Here is a 19510-nt window from a genome sequence, read left to right as displayed (position 1 = left end):
GTAAATACACTGCTCAAAACTCACATTTGAATCATCAGTGGCAAATCCTTTACATATGTAAACTTACTTACAGGCTGTGAGTTAGAACAGCCGGCATTGTAGTCTTCTCTCCCAAGATCAGGAAACACTCCTCCATAAAATGTACTGCACACATCTGAATATTTGGGCTGAACTGTTCTGGAACAGTGTTGTAAATACAACTTAACCACTGATTTCAAGTTGTGTCCTCTTTTGGAAGGCCAAACAAAGAATTTTCCCTTTCACAATGAAACAGCATCTCCATGACATGGCGCCGGCGGCAACAGTGAGAATCAAAGGTTACACCTTCTTTGCGTGAACATTTGGGGTGGCGTTATACAATCTTCCCACATCGTGATGAAGACATGTGGGGGCGTGTTTAAATGAGGCATTCTAGGAGGGTGTGGATGAGTCTTAACTTTTATAAAGAATATCTCTTTGGGTTTGAGACTTTAGTCTTTGCAACTTTACAGATCTTCTTTATGCACCAAGAGCTTGTAACACTCCAAAGAGAAAGAAAAACTTGAAAATCGCATCCACATCACATGACCTCTTTTAATTGCATAGCCAAAGAACCAGGACATGTTAAATCCTATTGCAAGTCTTGGCAGTTGCTATCAGCAGACAGACCAACTTATTCTATAAACAATTTTATTGGACATGCAGGTTGAGTCATCAGTATTTTTTGTCTGTCTGTTTTGCTAGAAGACCACAGTGTATATCTGCTTGTATAATACATGACCCAAAATGGTATAAAATCTTCAATTTCATGGAAGTCTTTAGTGCAAAACCTATAAAATCATGTTTTGTTTTGTTTTTTTTTTTAAATGACCACAGAAAACCTTGATGATTGTCTTTATTATAAACTAAAAGCACTTGCAATATGAAATAAATTTGATCATGTGATGTTTTACACCAGTAAACAAAAATTTCTTCTTTAATTAGTAGTAGACTTTTCAGTCCAAAAAAAACTAGAGTGGTAAAAAAAAAAAAAACCCTTGTCCTAGGAGGGATCTAGAGTGGTGGGATCTTGAGGAGAGGCAGGCTGGAGAAGATGACAATTTTAATAACTTACACAGAGTCCGAGTAGTATTTATTATCAGTTTACATGCTAGCATTTAAATATCAGATATTTTTGACCTGGAAAAAGTCCAGAAATCTAGGTCTAAAATCTACATGCAGTGCCGGTAAAATGAAGCTGTAATGAACAAACTGCTCACCGCCGTAACTTTGACCTCTCTTCTCGCTGATAAACTAAATGGTGATTCAGCACTCACATATGGGATGAGGAGAGAATCCAGCCTGTTATGGGAGAGCAGAAGCCTTTTTTAAATTTACGTACAAGAACTTGCCTTGGTCACATGGATTTCTGCTTAACATGCAATAGACAACAGATAAAATACAGTTATAATACAGGACATACAATGAGATGTGTACACATTATGGCCTTGTTTACCACTGCAGGTCTTGATGCCCAATTCTTATTTGTTGCCTATATTTTTTGGCTGTCGGTTCTTTCAATTGTGACCCATATCCGATTCATGTGTTTACACTTGCCATACCACCTGAAACATCGTGCATGCGTTGTTGTCATTTGTGAGAATTGAGAGTTGTCGTTGTTGTGAGAATAATGTGACTTGTGCTGACAAAACGAGTCACAACGAGCAACAGAGTCACACCTATTTGAAGTCGATAGTGATGTCCTCTGTCTTTTCTTATTATTAATTATAGCTGTTTTTATTTTTTTTTAATCTTTGCTATTATAAATAAGAATAGATGCAAAAAAAAAGTAGAATAAATAGCCTAGATAGAAACAAATAATGCATTACCTTTATCATTTTATATCTAAACTAGAGCATTCATGTATGAAAAACAATCAAATGTATAAACTTAAGTGTTAAATTACAAATAAATCGATTATTAAAACTACAAAAGCAGTTCAGTGAAGTGCAGTGAGTGATTCCCTCTTTTCTTTTATTTTTAGATTAACAATGATACAAGATACAGACTTCCTATAGGCTACTGTAATGCATGGATCTAATAATGTTACACATCAGATGTTTTCCCCCAACAGTTCCGTAAGCGTTCACTTAAGACAGAGCAGATGATGTTTGCGTGAACACTGAAATACAATTTTTTTTTTTTTTTTCTGTAATTCTGTATACGTGTGTATTTATCAGGATCACGCGCCGTTATATGCATGCACTTCGGATGACAGTCCGTGAGAAGCGAGAGGAGAAAAGGTAATCCTCAGAAAAATGTACAAATTTTTTTTTGCCTGTAGCTCAAAATAGCCCGTGCGAATTTACACTAATTTTGCCAGCACGGGTCACATATGACTTCGGTAAACTGCGTCGAAATACCAAATTGTTGCAGTTTTAATGACGTACAGAACGCAATGCCTCAAAATCTGATCTGTCCGTTTACATGACAGTCGCATTGGCACATGCCTGATTTTTATTCCGATTTATTTCCACATATGAATGAGGCCTGAAACGGATCTTGAAATATCCGAATGCATGAGTTTTTTTTTTTTTTTTCCTGTTTTTTTCTGTTTACACTGTCATAGAACAGATCCAATCTGTGTTACATATGAGCAAAAAAAATAATAATAATAATAATAAATAAAAAAATTCGGAATTGGGTCACATTTAACTGGCAGTGTAAACAAGGCGTATGATATACAGTTCTGAAATTAACTGCAGTTAGGTCAAATATCTTATTGCCCTCATCAACACACACTTTGATGTTAGGCTTGAGAAAACCTTGTCTGAATGTTTTTTTTTTTTAAAAAGTCCTGAACTCTAAAGATTATTGGGGCCCTTATGTCATCTGAATGGTTTGACGAAAAAAAGTTGTATATTTATAAGCTTTAAAATATAATTAATTTATTTTTTGAAAGGTCTATAGGGTGAATTACAATATTAAAAAGTGGCCTAGTGTTAGGGGGACTATGGGGAAAAAAATAATTCTCCAAATATACAGAAATAAACAGCATGTGCACTTCAAGCAAACATAAAAACAGGCTTAGACTACCTCTTCTGCTGTCTATCACAGAATGCCCGAACTGTGTCAGACTCCGAACTGACCCAGAAATTCTGAAACATGACCAAGTGCATATGACAGAGAACAGCACTGATTTGTTTCTATTAAACATGCTTTGGTTCAGATGAAAATATACAGCGATCTATTTAATATTACAATGTGCCCATTTTATTGAGAAGTTGAGACAGACCACAGTCTCTTTCTCTATGGTTTTGAGAGACAGACAGTCCTGCTCCAAACATGTCAACTGCTGAACCACTGTGTTCTGGAACTGCTCCAGATGCACCAACCTACATGCAGAACAGCATGGTTTGTTTAATGAATCTCAGCTATAACCATGTGGATTAAAGAGAGCAGTGTTAGTGTTTAGTAAGCTGAATTGATGTTTATTCTAGATTTGCATGGTTTATGGACCAAAATCAAAGAAGTTGCTGAATGCTAATGCTGTGTTTGTGCTCTGTACCTTTGATTGTGTACAGTTCCCAAGAGAGAAGTCACATTTCTCTGACAGTCTGTTAAAGATTGCAGGGATCTGGCTTCAATCTTCTTATACCTGCTCTGGATCACAAAGAAAATAATTCCATGCTGGACTAAACAAATAAGGTGTTAGTTCACCCAAAGTGTCCCTCATGCATGTCCCTCTGTTTAGCTTCTTTCATTTAACACAAAATGAGAATTTTGAACAATGTTTCAGCCACATACAAATGACAGAATTTTTCTACTTGCTACACAGTAAAATTGCAAAGCCATAAAATTAGATTTGCAAACTAGGGCCCATTCCATGAAAACAGTTTAGGTGTTTTTATTTCGGTTTTAGTTTGTAACATGAAAGTGGTTCAGATTTTAGCAGTTTTCATTGGCATAGTAACTTATGCTCCACGGCTAACCTGCTCCAGATCAGATTTTATCAATTTTTGGCAGTGACGTCTCCGATGCAATAAAACTTAAAGATTAAAGGGCACTACATAGTAAAAGATTTTAAAGACACAATTGTCTAGCTTTTAGCAATGATTTAATAATAATAATAATAATAATAATGGATGATTTGTACATTACTTATAGAATTATTACTACGAAAGCATTTTTAACAATTATTAAAGCAGTTAGTTAAAATTATAATACATATAAGGGGTGGGCACGCAATCACAGTATAAGAGAGGCAAGGAGAGGAAACAGCAAGACTACCCCAAAAAGGTAATTGTTTTGCAGGTGGTGACCACAAACCAATTGCTCTCTTATCCTTCCTGACTGATTTGTCTCTAGTTTTGTTAGGATCCTTCTCACTACTTGAGTAGCATGAGGCAGAATCTGCAACCCAATCAGGTTGCATAGGTAGTCCAGTTCCTCCATAAAGGCACATCCATATGTGTTGTTGCAAGGAGGTTTGTTTGTGTCTTCCAGTACAGTGTCAAGAGCAAGAAGATACCAGGAGAAAGGTGGTTACACAAGAAGAACTGGACAGGGCTATAGAAGGGCAACAACCCAACAGCAGTACCAGTACCAGTAACTGTCATGGGGGAATGTTATGCTGCCTATAAAATCATCTGCCCATAAAATGACTGTTTTGTTGTTGGGATAGTGATGGTCTGGGGAGGAATATCCATGGAGGGTCATACAGATCTTTGCATGCTAGCCGGCGGTACCTTAATGCTCTTAGGTACCAGATGAAATGCACTTATAAAAAACTGTTAGTTTACAAAACTATCATGCTTGATGATTTGCAAGGTAGCATAATTTCCCCGCGGCCTCGCCAGACTCTTTCACATTTGTCGCATGTGTGATCCTGCTCTCATCCATGAAGAGAGAAAGGAGTTGACCCTGAATGGTTTCTTTACACCATTCCTGAACAATGTGTGCATTGTATCAGGGTACAATATCCTGCTAAAAAGAGGCCACTGCCATCAGAAAATACCATTCCCATGATGGGTGTAACTGGTCTGCAATGAGGTTTAGGTAGCACATGCCCCAGAGCATCACAGTCCCTTGACCAGCTTTGTCATCTTCCCACATTGTATTGTGATGCCATTACATCCCCGAAAAAACATGTAAAAGGAAACACTGCTCCATGGTACAGTTCTGATGCTTGTGTCCCCATTCTAGGGGCTTTCGGCTGTGGACAGGGGTCATCATGGACACTCTGACCAATCTGTACCTACACAGGCCCATTATTAAAACTGTCACCACATAGACCTTCTACAATTGATGAGCCTTCAATGCACTACATGCTGTGAACCAAGTTGTGGTTTGTCCCTCCTTGACCATGATTTGGTTTGATGCTCCGGCACAGTTGTCCGACCAAAAACAATTTGGCACTTGTCAAAGTCACTCAGGTCTTCATTCCTGCCAGTTTAATTTGTTTTAATAATATTCACTTCAACTATGAGTAGTTAAAATATTTTTGCTCATCACGGTGTATGTTTGACCATAAACACACACACACTCACACCTGTTTATCTATCTAAGCCTTAAAACCAACAGATAAAGCTTTTAAATTGATTATGTAAACATGTTTGAGTCTCTGTATACTTATGTAAACTCAAATAGAACAGTCCCTTAGATGCTTATTTTTGGTTTTGTAGGTGGTAGGAAAACTATGGTCACAGTTATAATAACTGAAGATATTTAAGAGACTTTTCTACGGACTCCGAAAACACAAAAGAGATGGCCAGGTTCCCTGATCACCTTTGTGAATATGCCAAAAATCCTGCTGCAGGGAGATATTAGGACTATGTGGCCAGAGCAATATACCACAACGTCTAATTTAAGAGGCCAAAAACAGTGCCACAGAAAAAAACTGCTGACTGTTTCTTTCAGCAACAAGCCATGTATACTCATGTGTCCCTCCAGACAGGTTCAAGAACTTGCAAATGTCTTGGTGAAAGACTGGAGTACCATCTCACGGCAAGAACTTGCAAATATGGTGCAGTTCATGAGGATAGTGTAGTAATTAAAACAGCTGATGGCCACTGTATAGAAATATCTTTTAGTTTTCCTCTTTCATGGACAATTCTTTTATTTTTGGTGTGTAAATACTTAATTTTTCAATCTCTTAATCTACGCTAGAAGAGAGAAGTGAACTGCAGTTTACTCTATATTTGGGAACAAATTTTCAGTTGTATGGACTACTGAAGTTTTGTGTGTGTGCGTGTGTATCCATTCACTTTTACTGAATGTAAAAATAAAAAAATACTTTGGAATGGCATTACGTAGACTTTTTTTTCTTTCTTTAATAAGACATGGCACAAAACATTTGGTAATTTTAATGCCAAAAAAGTAACTAAATAAAAAGGCTGCAGTTAGTTGTACTCACAGTAAAGTGTGCTCTCAACTGAGTCTTAAAGGAATTAAATGCAGCTCTGACACCAGCACCCAACTCTTCCTCAGACTCCTCATCCGCAAATGCTTCAGTTACTCGCTCTGACACACACAGACACACATTTTTAAATATTATATTTTTGCAAATGAGGATGTCCTGCAAGGTTTGACAAATCAGCAAGCTTCTGAGTACAATATTTTTTCCCAAAAATATAGTTAAGTAGGTAGGTACACAAGCACAGAGAGAGAGAGAGATAGAGAGAGCTATTCTCATTAGACATTCATGTCCCCCCTTTGTTGGCAACGAGCAGCAGCACAAAATGGCTGCTTTTTTATCCTTCTCAAGCAGAAAAAGCATAGAACAGAGACTTGAAAAGGGTGAAAGTGAAAATGGGACAGTCGTGGCCTAATGGTTAGAGAGGCGGACTTGTAACCATGACTGCGGTGAGACCCTAGATCAATGCACCGAACCCCCAACTGCTCCCCTAGCGCTGCAGCAAAAATGGGTGGCCACTGCAGGGCCGTCCTTAAGGACGTGCAACTGGTGTGGCCGCAACGGGCCCTGGGCTTGAGGCAATTTATATAATATATAAATCTCTTTTTTTTTATTTTTTTTTATTTTATTTTTTTTTAAAGGGACGTAACATACAGCCAAGTATGGTGACCCATACTCGGAATTAGTGCTCTGCATTTAACCCATCCAAAGTGCACACATACAGTAGTGAACACACACCCTGGAGCAGTGGGCAGCCATTTATGCTACGGTGCCCGGGGAGCAGTTGGGGTTTAAATGCCTTGCTCAAGGGCACCTCAGTCGTGGTAATGAAGGTGGAGAGAGCGCTGTACATTCACTCCCCCCACCTACAATTCCTGCTGGCCCGAGACTCGAACTCGCAACCTTTAGATTACGAGTCTGAATCTCTAACCATTAGGCCATGACTTCCCACAAACAAAAAAAAATGTGTAATGTTTTTTTTTTTTATGTGTGTGTGTGTGTGTGTGTATGTGTGTTATATATATATATAGTATTCTTTATTTCACATTATTTAATAATTGTTTTCTATTATTGCGCGTGTATGTATGTGTATTGAAAGGGAGTAAGAAAACCAACTAAATTGACTAGATTCAATACTCTCAAATGCATTGGAAAGCTCAAGGGTCAAACTTATGTGGGTTTCAGCATAAATGTGACTGATCACAAGCAGTTGAAGACAAATTTACCTGCAGCATCCTCTAGTGGGCTAGACATGAATAGTCTTCTGGGTTGGAATGTCGGGTGTCTGTGCAGCTGCGTGTCCTCTTTCAGACCCACATACAGCTCTGTGCAGCAAATACGTGTCCTCAATTAAACACTGAAAGTGTTACTTATTTCAGAAGATTTTTAGAGGCTTTGATGTAAACACTGTTTAAAATGTTAAAAAGGCTGGGTTGTGGGGGGTGTCTCACCGGATAATTCACCTGCTTCACTTTTCTGGGGAATTGATGTTTCTTTATCCAAATTGTGCTGAATAAGTGTATATATTTTTAATATAAATATGCGTTATAAGCACACCATATTGAAATCAACTTGTACCTCTTCAATAAGATTATCAATTTCCTCTAGTGGTAAACTGGTTTCAGAAAGAGTCTTGTTTTGAAAACCTGAAGAAACAACAGGTCAGTTTTAAATGAGTACAAAGCCATCTTCTGAGATTAGACTTAAGTAATCATACTGACCTGAATCAGCAGTAGACTCTCTGAAGAAGGATGATTCCATATTCAGTGATCTCCCTAGCTTGACTTGAGACTGCCAGTCTTTACTTGCCATTTTTCCCCTTCCTTGTAGTCTTTGTTTGGGTGTTGAATACTAGGAAGAAAATTCATAAAGACCCACATTTTTATACCCTGTATAAAATTAACTTTACCCCCCACTGAAAATCTACTGAAAAGTGATATTCTACCTTAGAGAACTCCTCATTACTGCTGGGTGATGAAAGAGGAAGAACTATTGAAGAGTTAAAAAAATTTAATAAAAAACAATACCAAACAAATAAGGATGCAGCATATTTTGAATGATTTATAAAAGTAATGTAGTCCTGCAGGATGAGTAACTACCTCTGAGTTTGCCCTTAGCTCTGGGCTTTCTCCTGCTGTAGACAGTGTGTGGAGTGTCCTTGCGGATACACCATTCATCTGAATGCAACACCTTCATTTTCTTCTGTAATCAACCACATTTTACATAATTTACATTTATACATTTAGCAGATGCTTTTGTCCAAAGCTACTTAAAATAGAGGGGCATAAGTAATTAGAGAGCCAGCAATTTTTACTGTACAATACCAGATGTATTGCAAAGCTAGATTAGGCAAACTAGAGCATTCATGAATGTACAACGGGTCTAATATAAATAAAATGACTAATTTCTGCAAATAATTGAGCCTTTATTCTAGCTAACCTTAACAGGAGTTCTACCCAGAGTGTTGGGGAGGGATTTTGTAGACCTGATGAAGAAAAATGCACGTTTTTAGGGAAACTACTGTAAATGCACAGCAGTACATTTTGACGTACAAAGTGGCTCTCCTACATTTCATACTGATTTTAAAATTAGATGGGCATCATGAGACAAGACAGACATGTCACTTACCCGTTAGATGACGACATTTGACAGAACAATACAGTCTTGGCACGTGCAACCTACACCGAAAAGCCAATCTTAAAATTAAATTTTAAACTTCCAATCTGAGAAAATGAAGAGAATTTCAAAAGTAACAAGGTTACATGTTAACTAATGGCACAATCTCTTAGGGTTGAAAATTGGCCTTGAAACTATAAATTTTTACAAGTTTCTTATTTTCAGTAGTCATTTGAGTGGCACTTTGTACATTAAGCCTGGCCAGATCAAGTTAAACAATTAAAATGAACAAACTGATTCAAGAGCCCCCAAAATTTGGTAAAGAAATTCATATTAAATTGGCCACTTGTAAGCGTTTAAGAGGACAGTGGACCTGATATGTGTCTTTGCACACCACTGACCTGGTACCTCCCACAAAGCAGTCATGAATGTTATAGTCTTTGGATTCCTGTCATGTGACTTCCCTGACCGGTCTGTGTCAAAAGTGTCACTCTGACATTGAGACACCTCAAGGATCACCTGGGGCAGCCATATACACACCTACTCATATGCCAGAAAACTAAAATTTTTCAACAAGTGGACCTTTGACATTATTACTTGTCATTTAGCATCCAAAATGTGTTCTTAAGTGTCCAGTACAAGTTCTTGGGGGGATTGATGAAAACAAAGCAAATTGTGATGCCTGCTTTGGCACAGTATAAAAATTGAGTATTTTGAAAATAACACTACTAAATTAACAAGTAAATGTTTAATAAAACATTAAAATTCCAGAGAACAAAATCTGGGCACCCTTCTTGCAGATAAACATGTTTTCTATTTTCTTTTGATGCTTGAGAAATTTAATAAGAATTAGAAATTGAAATTATTTTTTTCGTTAACATTTATATTATTTCAAGTAATGTAAATTGAATCTGGGGTGACAAATCAGATCCGAGGGATGTCCCTCGTTGAAATTATGTTTGGTTTAGATTGCTTTCTGCATTTAAAATCATATTCCAGGGGTGGGTCCTTCAGATCCTCCTTATAATTATTTATAAGTTTGTTTTCTCATGGGGACCAAAACAAAATATCCCCAACAAGGTCAAGAATTACTGTCATTACTACCCTTGTTGGGACATTTGATCCCCATAATGTAGGGGAAAAACCAAGTACATCATCACACACACACACACACATATATATACCTCAGAATCTGAATGATCCTTAAATTGAAAAATGTCTTGGCCTGGGGTTCCTTTGACTCTTCACTCAAAGAAAGAAAAGCATAAAACCACTGTGTTTATCATCAGAAAGTACATGTACAGCAATAAATAGTCTTACTTTGATCTTGATCTGCTTGGTCCACTCAAGGGGGAACACTGAAAAATGACTAGAAGTTGGTGAAAATGGGTGCCTATACAACCTAATTTGCTATCTGGATTATCTAGTTACCTGATGGATGACTTTGGTTTCTGCAGCAGATGGACTATGGAAGAATAAAAATAAATCCATGAGAGAATCAGATACTAATCTGTCTGATCAAATCAAATGCAGAAATCAATATGCCTTTGCTCTATCAATAGCTATGTTTCCATCCAAAGATGTAAATTTAACTTGTGCGCGAAACTGGAATATCGTATAAAACATTTGCGAATAAAGCACTGTTTCCATCCAACGAGTCAGAGAACAAAATTGTCACTTCCTGATAAACTGGCACTAAATCTCTCCAAGAAAACTAGGAGAAGCCACTGAATATAATAATTTTCATATGTAATAAATTACTTTCACTTCAGAGAGAGCAGACGTAACAACACAATGCGATCATTGCTTTTAGAGGTGGATGCCTGCAGTTTGGGAATACAGTCATGCAAGACAGTAATTATACAGAAATACTTTGACAGACTTTCCTCAGGCATTTCAGAACGACCAAAACAACATATAGATGCTATGAACGAAATTGGCCAGCTTGTTAGTCGAGTTATCCCATTCCATAGTGCAAAGTCACTACTTTTTAATGCGCATAGTGAAATTTATTCGGTAAATGTGTTTCCATCGTAATTTATGCACATTTAGAATTTATGCACATCTTGGCGTTTCCATCCAGCAGTTTATGCGATAATCCAAAATGCACAAAAATAGGTGGATGGAAACATAGCTAATGTAAACACTGGGATTTACAGAAATTTAGTTAGGCAAACATGCCTGGCAAATGTCTGTGGCACTGATGTTTGTTCATGCTGGGTTCCTGTAAAAGATGACATTTCACACTGATAAATGTGGAACAAAATATACTGTAAATTAACATCAGCAAAACATATCTGTAGAGCGTGTAAGGTGCATGCCTTCCATCTTGGTCAAGCAATCCCCTGATTGTACAGCTTCCTAGTAATAAAAAAGGACATATAATTTATAACCACTGGTATGTATATGAGGTATATTTACATATTTAACCATGATTCTTTAAAAACAGAAAACAGTACATACCAACACCTTTGACAATGAGGAAGACTGTGGTTTATCTGGAAACACTCTTGTCAGGGCTGTTTGGATGTTGTGCTCTGCACTAAAGATTATTTTGACAATTTTGCCAGTGATCTCTCCATGAGAGAGTGGGGTACTCATGTGAACTTCCAATATCTTCTGATCACCACACTCTAAAGCAATAAAAAAAAAAAAAAACATTTGAAGAAATAAGATTAATGATCTGGGGGATTTAAAATCAATTCCAAATCACATGTAGTCTACTTCAGCTTTGGGTTTAGTTTTAATACTAAATAAGGAAACCTTGTTAAAAACATTTTATATTATGAACAGAAGAAAAGCTAGTGGTCAGGGCCAGTTACGATTAATCCCACCTTGAAAATTATACACGCTGACAACATCTTTAGGCAGGTGAAATCAACTCCCACAGTGTGTTCTACCAAAAATATAAGCTCAGTTTAGTTACATTACTGATTAAAAAAAAAAAAAAAAATACAACCTTTGCATTAAAATATAATTTAGACACACCTTTGGATCATTTACAAAGAAACTAATGGTTGATGTTCCAATGTTGAAATCCACCCAAAACTCCTTTAGAAACTCATCTTCAGGCTTGAACAACTAAAAAGGATCATTCAAACACTGGTTGTTGCAAGAAATTGCAGTGTATAGCCTAGGTAATTTATTAGCAGTGCTTGAAATGGAAAAAAAGTCCCTCCCCAACCCCAAAACAAATAAATTTTCATAATTCCCAGTGTATGTATATAATGTTGAAAGAAAGAGGAAAAAAAAAACTGTTCAGAGCATTTTTAATATAAATAAGCACCAGTTAAGCTGCGATACCAAACAGGACCACAGGGAGATGCCAAAAGACCACTAAACCTGCTGCCTTAAATGGTTAGTTCACCTAAAAATGAAAATTCTGTCATTAATTACTCATCTTCATGTCGTTCCAAACCTGTAAGACCTCTGTTCATCTTTGGAACACAAATTAAGATATTTTTAATGCATCCCATCCCAAGAGCTTTCTGACCCTGCCATAGACAGCAAAGGGTACAACCATAAACAAGGTCCAGAAACGTAGCAAGGCCATCTGTAAAAATATTCCGTGACATCAGGGGTTCAACCATTACTTTACAGATGTCCCTTGCTATATTTCTTGACCTTTATCATGGTAGTACCCTTGCAGTCTATGGGAGGGTCAGAGAGCTCTCAGATTCCATCAAAAATATCTTAATTTGTTTTCCGAAGATGAACAGTTCTTACGGTTTTGGAACAACATGAGGGTGTGTAATTAATGACAGAAATTTCCTTTTAGTGAACTATCCCTTTAACCTGACTGCACATGCTACCATACCGATCCATTTAGAGTAACTAAACCACTGACCAGCACATAATCTAAAACACCTTCAGCCGGCATTCATTATAAAACACTCGTGCTTTTAAGCCAAATACACACTAAAAAGAATAATTTACTGCCATCTGGACACGAGTCACTATTCTCTCCGGCATCTCTGATGTTTTTTCTCTGCATAAGCGCCGTTTTAAACGTATTACTTGGGATGCACTATAAATATCAGCATGATATTAATGCACATCTCGTCAGTAAAGCCGGTTCTGTAGAGCATTTGTGGAGCAGCATTTACTACACAGAGCCGTTGTTCACGGACAAGCTGCACAAAACATGCTTAAAATAGGATTGTGGTTTTGCGCTGCTTGTCAGTGAACAACGTCTCTGTGTAGTAAATGCTACTCCACGTGAAAGCACGCATGTGTAGATATATATGGCTGATTATAGAACCGTCTTTTACTGATAAGATGCGCATTAATATCGTGCCAATATTTATCTTGCATCCCTACTACTAATGCATTCCCTCACTGGATCCTTCAACTTTCCAATAGTTTAGCAGTTTCAAATGACCTCCTCCTGGGTAGTGTGCTTTGTCTCATTTCTAATCACCCAGACAGTGATGCTTTAGAGTAGCCTAATGGCCCACTTCAAGCACTGCTTATTAGAAAAGGAAGAAAAAAAAAAAGAAAAGAAAAAAAAAAAAATCTTGTAGAGAAAGGTTTCATGCTCACCTCAGCTGAATCAAGAAATGCCTGAATACAAGGGAATGAGAAGACTCTAGGACAGAGGAGATCATGCAAACAGGTCAAATCTTTACAGACAACGATGACTGGATAAAGCCTGCATTATAATAAATAATTAAACTTAAATATACCTTCTTGAGTTGCCAAAATAACTATTGAGTTCATTCAGAAATGTCCTACAGTCCTTCAAAAAAAAAAAAAAAAAAAAAAAAAAAAAATAAAATAAAAAAACTCCAATACATGCAATCTACTGTTTAAAACCAAAACATTCTAGTGATTTGAGCAGTGAAAAAATGCCTAAACATACAGTTTTTTCAAAATCTTTGTCACGAATTGAAGTAAAAGCTGAAGCAAAACTTCTGAAACGGAACCATTTGCCAGCAAAGTCTTCTCTTAGTTTCCTTGGTGTCATCCTGCAGAGTGCTTCAGAGATGGCTACCTGCATTTCATAATCTAGTGACAGCATCATATATTAGCCTACAATATGAACACAGTATCAAACACAAAAACACCAAATTATTTTTTTGCAAAAAAATGATGGCTTACCACCAATGTCTGTCAATGCTTTTGCCAAGTCCTCTCTGTAAAAAATGAAAACGCAAGTGTTTGCCTTGCAATAGGTTGTGAGCATTGCTCATTTGAAGTGTAAATACATGTGTAACCATCGTACTCTATAATGGCAATTAATGTATGCTGAATGCTTACAAAAGCCCGACGTGGTCATCTGACTGGCAGAGTTTCTTCCTTATATCTTTGGGACTGCTGTCCAACATAGAGTTTATGGTTCTGATGGCCTGAGGGCAAATAATGTCAAATTATTTCACAGCGTAAATGTTTTAGCCAGACATTTTTTTATTATTATTATTATTATTATTATTATTTTTAACCAATAGCTTCATGACAATTACCTCTAGACGCAGACAGAAAGCCACTTCATAATCCAAAACAACAGCCCCAAACCGCAGCAAAAATATATCCAGGATCTTATTGCTGCCTTCGAACCATACCAAATTATTTATTAATAATAATAATAGTAATAGTTACACTATACAAAAATAATATTAATACAAATCTTTGAATGGGTCACCTGCAATGGTGATATGACACAGCCCCTGTAAATAAAATAAAATAAAACAAAAAACAAAACAAAAACACGTACATATACACATACATATATATGGAGTTCTTTGTAGCAAAAATGTATTACCATGGCAACCTCGTAGAAAACTTCAATGAGATTCATGGCGTCCCTAGGTGGTTTGTGCGGTCCTTTAAGATTCTCTGACGAAATCTCAAACCAATTCAACATTTAAAAAGCAAGCGGATTATAAATTATCATCCTGACCAGTAACTTAGAGGTTTATTTTAATCAGATTAGACAAATATACTTATCTTCACAACCAAGCCGTGATTAACAAGTTTCTGGATGCTGTCTTCATCTTTACTAATGAGATGTTCAATTGCCCGTAATATTAAGGCAACATTCTTATGTTCGATTTTATGCAGCTCCTGGCGAGAAGTAATACAATTGTATATGGGTAAGAAATGTACACTCTTGTAAGACGGCGTTTAGTGCCACGTAAAAAAAAAAAAAAAAAAAAGGATTATAAAAATTACAAGATTAAAGTCGAAAATGTTTGATAATTTAAATCGTAGAAATGAAAAGAATATTTTGACAGTAGGCTATAGCCTTTATTGCGCATGCAAATGCAGGGGTGTTGCACAAGATCCCGGGTCCTATGCACAGGCAGTCCTGATGGGCCCCCCATGAAAATATCCAGGTACAATAAAATATATTCCAGACTTTTCAAGGGACCTCTCTTTCCTTTGGGGCCCTGGTAATCAGTACTGGTTTTACCCCCCATCCCGACACCCCTGTGCAAATGGCCCGGATTGAGAGCACCGGGAGAAGTTGCAGGTCACCGGAATTGATTTGAATATTGTTGCATCTGAACGGCCGCATCATTTTACTGGGATGAGGAAGAGTCCATTTTAAGGACTCGCAGAAACAGCTTAATATCAAGAATATGATATTAATTAACAGACTGAACAGGAACAACTTTTTATTTTAACATCAGCTCTCCAATAATCCAGCACCCAATTGACATTCCTTTGGGGGGCGCTGTAGCTCTCTTAATTAACGTTTTTAAAAAAAAAAAAAAAAAAAAAAATACACTACAAATAGGCCTGTATGTGGGATTATTAGCAGAATTCATACCGTGTGTCATACTCGCGGGGACAGTATGCTTGGAAATAATATTTCATGTCTTCCATTGCATTCGTTATTTGTAGTGCGACAGCCACCCAATAGCAATACGCTTTGTGCTTTTTGTAGGCCTACTTTTAATATAAGTCTCAGCTTTCAATATCAGTTTTATAGCGAAACACAAATGATGTCTTATAATAATGTGTTTTTCAAGCTCTTTAATTATCAGATTGCTGTATTTATGTGAACCAATTCATTAAATTTAACCGTTTTCTTTGTGAAAATTCCACAGCCTACTCCGCAAAAACATCTGTGGCGTCCAAACTTTTATTCCTCACATTTAGTCTCATTTAGTTAATAAAAAGTTCTAAAAGTTGAAGTGGGCTCCAACTCATTAATATAGGCTAAGTTATATTGTTTTATTTTCTGAGGTAGCCTGTAGACTATAATATGTAAGTGACTAGGCCTTTTCACAGGCCGTTTTATTCATGTATGGGGGAGACCAGGGAGTGTTGTAACATTGGGTTAGTTGTAACACTGTCAGTTTGACCATTCAGAAACAACCTATGGTGATGTTATCCATATCATACACTCCCATCTCCATTTTGAGCTAACAGGAAAAGTGTCATGTGTCTGTGAGCAAGATTGTGAATTTTATCACCCAAAAAGTGATTTTCAGGTCAGCAAATTTTTATTGCCTAGCATTCATTGTAATGTAGATTTAAAAAAAAATAAAAATTAAAAAATAAATAAATAAAAAAAATTACCTACATAATCTTAAGTAGCCATTTCTCTAGTTTAATTTGATGCTAGACATTAATGCTAACTTCAAACCCACATGTTAAAAGAGTTAGCTATGTAATGGTTGCTTGGGGTGGGGATAGTGGTAACAGTTCTTTAAAAAAAAAGTTAGGAACACCGGAAAACGGGCAAAGAGATTGGTGTCTGGGGAGGGACAAAAGAAGAAAAAGAAAACAAGCAAATATGCCCAAGTCCAATGACCAAGAGTGTTCTGATTCGTCTGATGATCAGAATTTTCTGCATTGTGTGCATAGAAAACTTTGGAAACTAGGTCAAAAGATGTGTTGGGTCAAGTGGTGTTTCTTGTCAGTTCCGGGCCCATGAAGCCTGCACCCCAGGGGCAGCCATCTACATTTGTCACAACTATGAGACTGACTGAACCCTTATGAGATATACACTATACACACACTCACACTGACACACACAGCAATTTGTTGTAGTGTTAAGTTTAAAGTCCCTTAAGAAATACACTACACACACACAAATTTAATATAGTGTTAAGATGAAAGTTCTAACAAACTACAACACACACACACAGCAATTTGTTATTTTTAAGTTCCTGAACATTTTTGTTAGTTTAAATTGTTAATTTTTGTTCTTCAATAAAGTTCTTGCATAATCTGGAAAGTGTGGAAGTGGTTTCACCAAATTACCTCTTATTGTTACATCTATCCCCAGCTAGTGTTACAACTCTCCCCAGTAGTGGGGAAGGTTGTAACAACGGAACTCTTTGTATTTGACATTAACTCGCATAATCTGGGATTGTGTGGTACAAGTTCAAGTGAGTTTTATTTGTAGTAGACAAATGTGCCTACAATGTATCAAGGTTTGAGAGGTCTAGCATGAACAACCACTAAGTGACTGACCCTCAAAAAAAGTGTTACTATCATCCCCGGTCTCCCCTAATACAGTAAAATGATTGGACATAATATTTAACGTATTCCAATCATTTTTTGTAGCATGCCAGCCGCCCAGTAGTCGCAATAATTTTGTGCTTTGTTGCTGTTAATATAACAGCTCAGCTTTCTAATTCTGTCAGTTTTATCACAAAATACAGATTATAAATGTGTTTTCATCTTTATTTCAAGTTTATTGCAAGATATAAAAGTGAAGGAACATCAGAAGGAAAAAAAAAAAAAAATCAGTACCCTATACCTTAATTTATAATGAAAATAATGTCTCATTATTGTAATTTGGAAGACTCATGCCGCTTAAACTGAAGCGAATATACTGTGATCTGTCATGCCACATTAAAGAGCGTGAAAAAAAAAAAAAAACCATTATTGTAATAGCCGTTTGTATTTCGCTATAAAACTGACATATTTTGAAATCTGAGATTTTGGAATATCTCCCGGTGCTCTCAATCCTATACTCTCAAATATACTCTCAAAATATTTTAACTTTAATCTTTATTCTTGAAACATTTGAGATAATTTTAGATTTTTTTTATTTAACGTGGCACTAAAACGCCGTTGTACTCTTGCAGTGGGGATTCTTAAATCAAAACTGGAAGTCTTTATTTATTTTTACAAAAAAAAATAAAAAAATCATAATCATACAAAGGGAACAAACTGTTGATATTGCATGGAAATCCAGAAAAAGCTAATTCATAACCTGCCTTAATAACAACTTCGTCCAGTCGATCGGCCAAGGATACAGAAGATTTTTCTTCAATAAGAAATCATAATAAAACCATGCCAAGGTTATTTTGAACAAAGGCATCATGAAGTCTACTTGTAAACTGTATAATTAAAGAAGCACTGAATGAATGTCTGTAATACTAAAAACAAAAGAAATGTAGGTCCATTGTGCTTCAACTTCAAACTTAGTGCAAGTACCCTAATGCTGAGTTCACACTGCACGATTTTCAAACTCGTCAGATCGCCGTTGTTTTCACACTGCATGACTATCTGGGGTAGCATTCAGTGGCTGCTGTGGTCACATTGCACGATGGATCGGCAACAGGGGGTTTCGCATGACTTCACAAAAGTAAGAATCGCTGACAGCTCTGTCTGGTCCGCAAACTACGTTTCACAACAAAAACACGCGAGAAGTGATAAGGAAATAATGCGAGAACCCGCGTGCCAAATGTTTGTGCTTGTTTCTGTATGATAAAATTGTTCTACATCTATTAAAATGCTGATATTCTGGTCTATAACTCCTCCCCGAACTTCCCTCTGCCCTGTATCTTAGTCTCCCATTGGCTGTAGGTCATCGCCGATGTAGCTTTTAGTCAGAAATCATTGCAAACAGCGCGATTGTGAATCGCAGACAGCTCCAGATATGTAGCTGGCAAATATTTTGTGGGGCGTCGGCGACGTCTCGGCGATTCCATTCAGATCTCGTCTTTGATAATTCGTCACTCGCGTGAACGAGCACCGATCGATTTGCCTCCGATTTTCGGGCATTTGTCGGCGAGTGAAAAATCGGGCTAAAATCGTGCAGTGTGGACTCAACATAAGGCTAATACGCAATCAATCAATCAATCAAAGTTATTATGTAGACCATACAACCATATATATATATATATATGTTTAATATAAACCCACATAGATAAAATAGACCTCCAGGGAAGAACTCACACTCATGATGTACCAGACAGGCGAGCTCCTCCTCAGACTGCAGACTGCCTAATTAAACACACATGGCTTTTAATTAGGCTCTTTATCCGCTTTTTTATTTATCGTCCATGACCCTTTGCGCGAAGTAGAAGTGACTTCCGCTAAACTGTACAATCAGGGAAAGGTCATATTAACAATATATTCGAAGCAATAATTTCATCAGTGTTCTATCAGCTTTTTTACACACGCAAAAATCTGCATATTTTTTATTTAGCCTACCTTTACAAAGGCCTATTTTTACAATGCATAAATAATGTTTTTGATATTAAAAAACTATGAATACGATACTTGAAATTATTTAAATAATAAAAAGGTACTTTAAAATGTGACGTTTTAAAA

The 19510-nt window shown here is 36.8% G+C and overlaps 1 protein-coding gene across 1 annotated transcript; it reads right to left on the bottom strand.

The window, feature by feature from the left end:
- Positions 1-999: 999 nt before the first annotated feature.
- On the bottom strand, positions 1000-18454 carry sycp2l (synaptonemal complex protein 2-like). The gene is given in 34 exon segments (XM_042714892.1): positions 1000-1063; positions 1239-1320; positions 3055-3116; positions 3254-3353; positions 3527-3621; positions 6374-6480; positions 7600-7698; positions 7825-7882; positions 7952-8019; positions 8095-8224; positions 8319-8362; positions 8473-8575; positions 8813-8858; positions 9002-9051; positions 10174-10231; positions 10310-10347; positions 10421-10454; positions 11171-11213; positions 11311-11350; positions 11453-11622; positions 11824-11863; positions 11865-11885; positions 11978-12070; positions 13532-13577; positions 13675-13727; positions 13851-13996; positions 14090-14124; positions 14249-14337; positions 14452-14537; positions 14631-14655; positions 14751-14852; positions 14936-15052; positions 18169-18291; positions 18389-18454. Coding segments are annotated over 34 exon segments (2511 nt in total). The 3' UTR covers positions 1000-1021.
- Positions 18455-19510: the final 1056 nt, after the last annotated feature.

Source organism: Cyprinus carpio, chromosome A24 (assembly GCF_018340385.1).
Source record: "Cyprinus carpio isolate SPL01 chromosome A24, ASM1834038v1, whole genome shotgun sequence".
NCBI classification, from domain to species: domain Eukaryota; kingdom Metazoa; phylum Chordata; class Actinopteri; order Cypriniformes; family Cyprinidae; genus Cyprinus; species Cyprinus carpio.
The sequence above is the reverse complement of the archived record's forward strand: the minus strand, read 5'-3'. Positions and strand labels throughout refer to the sequence as shown.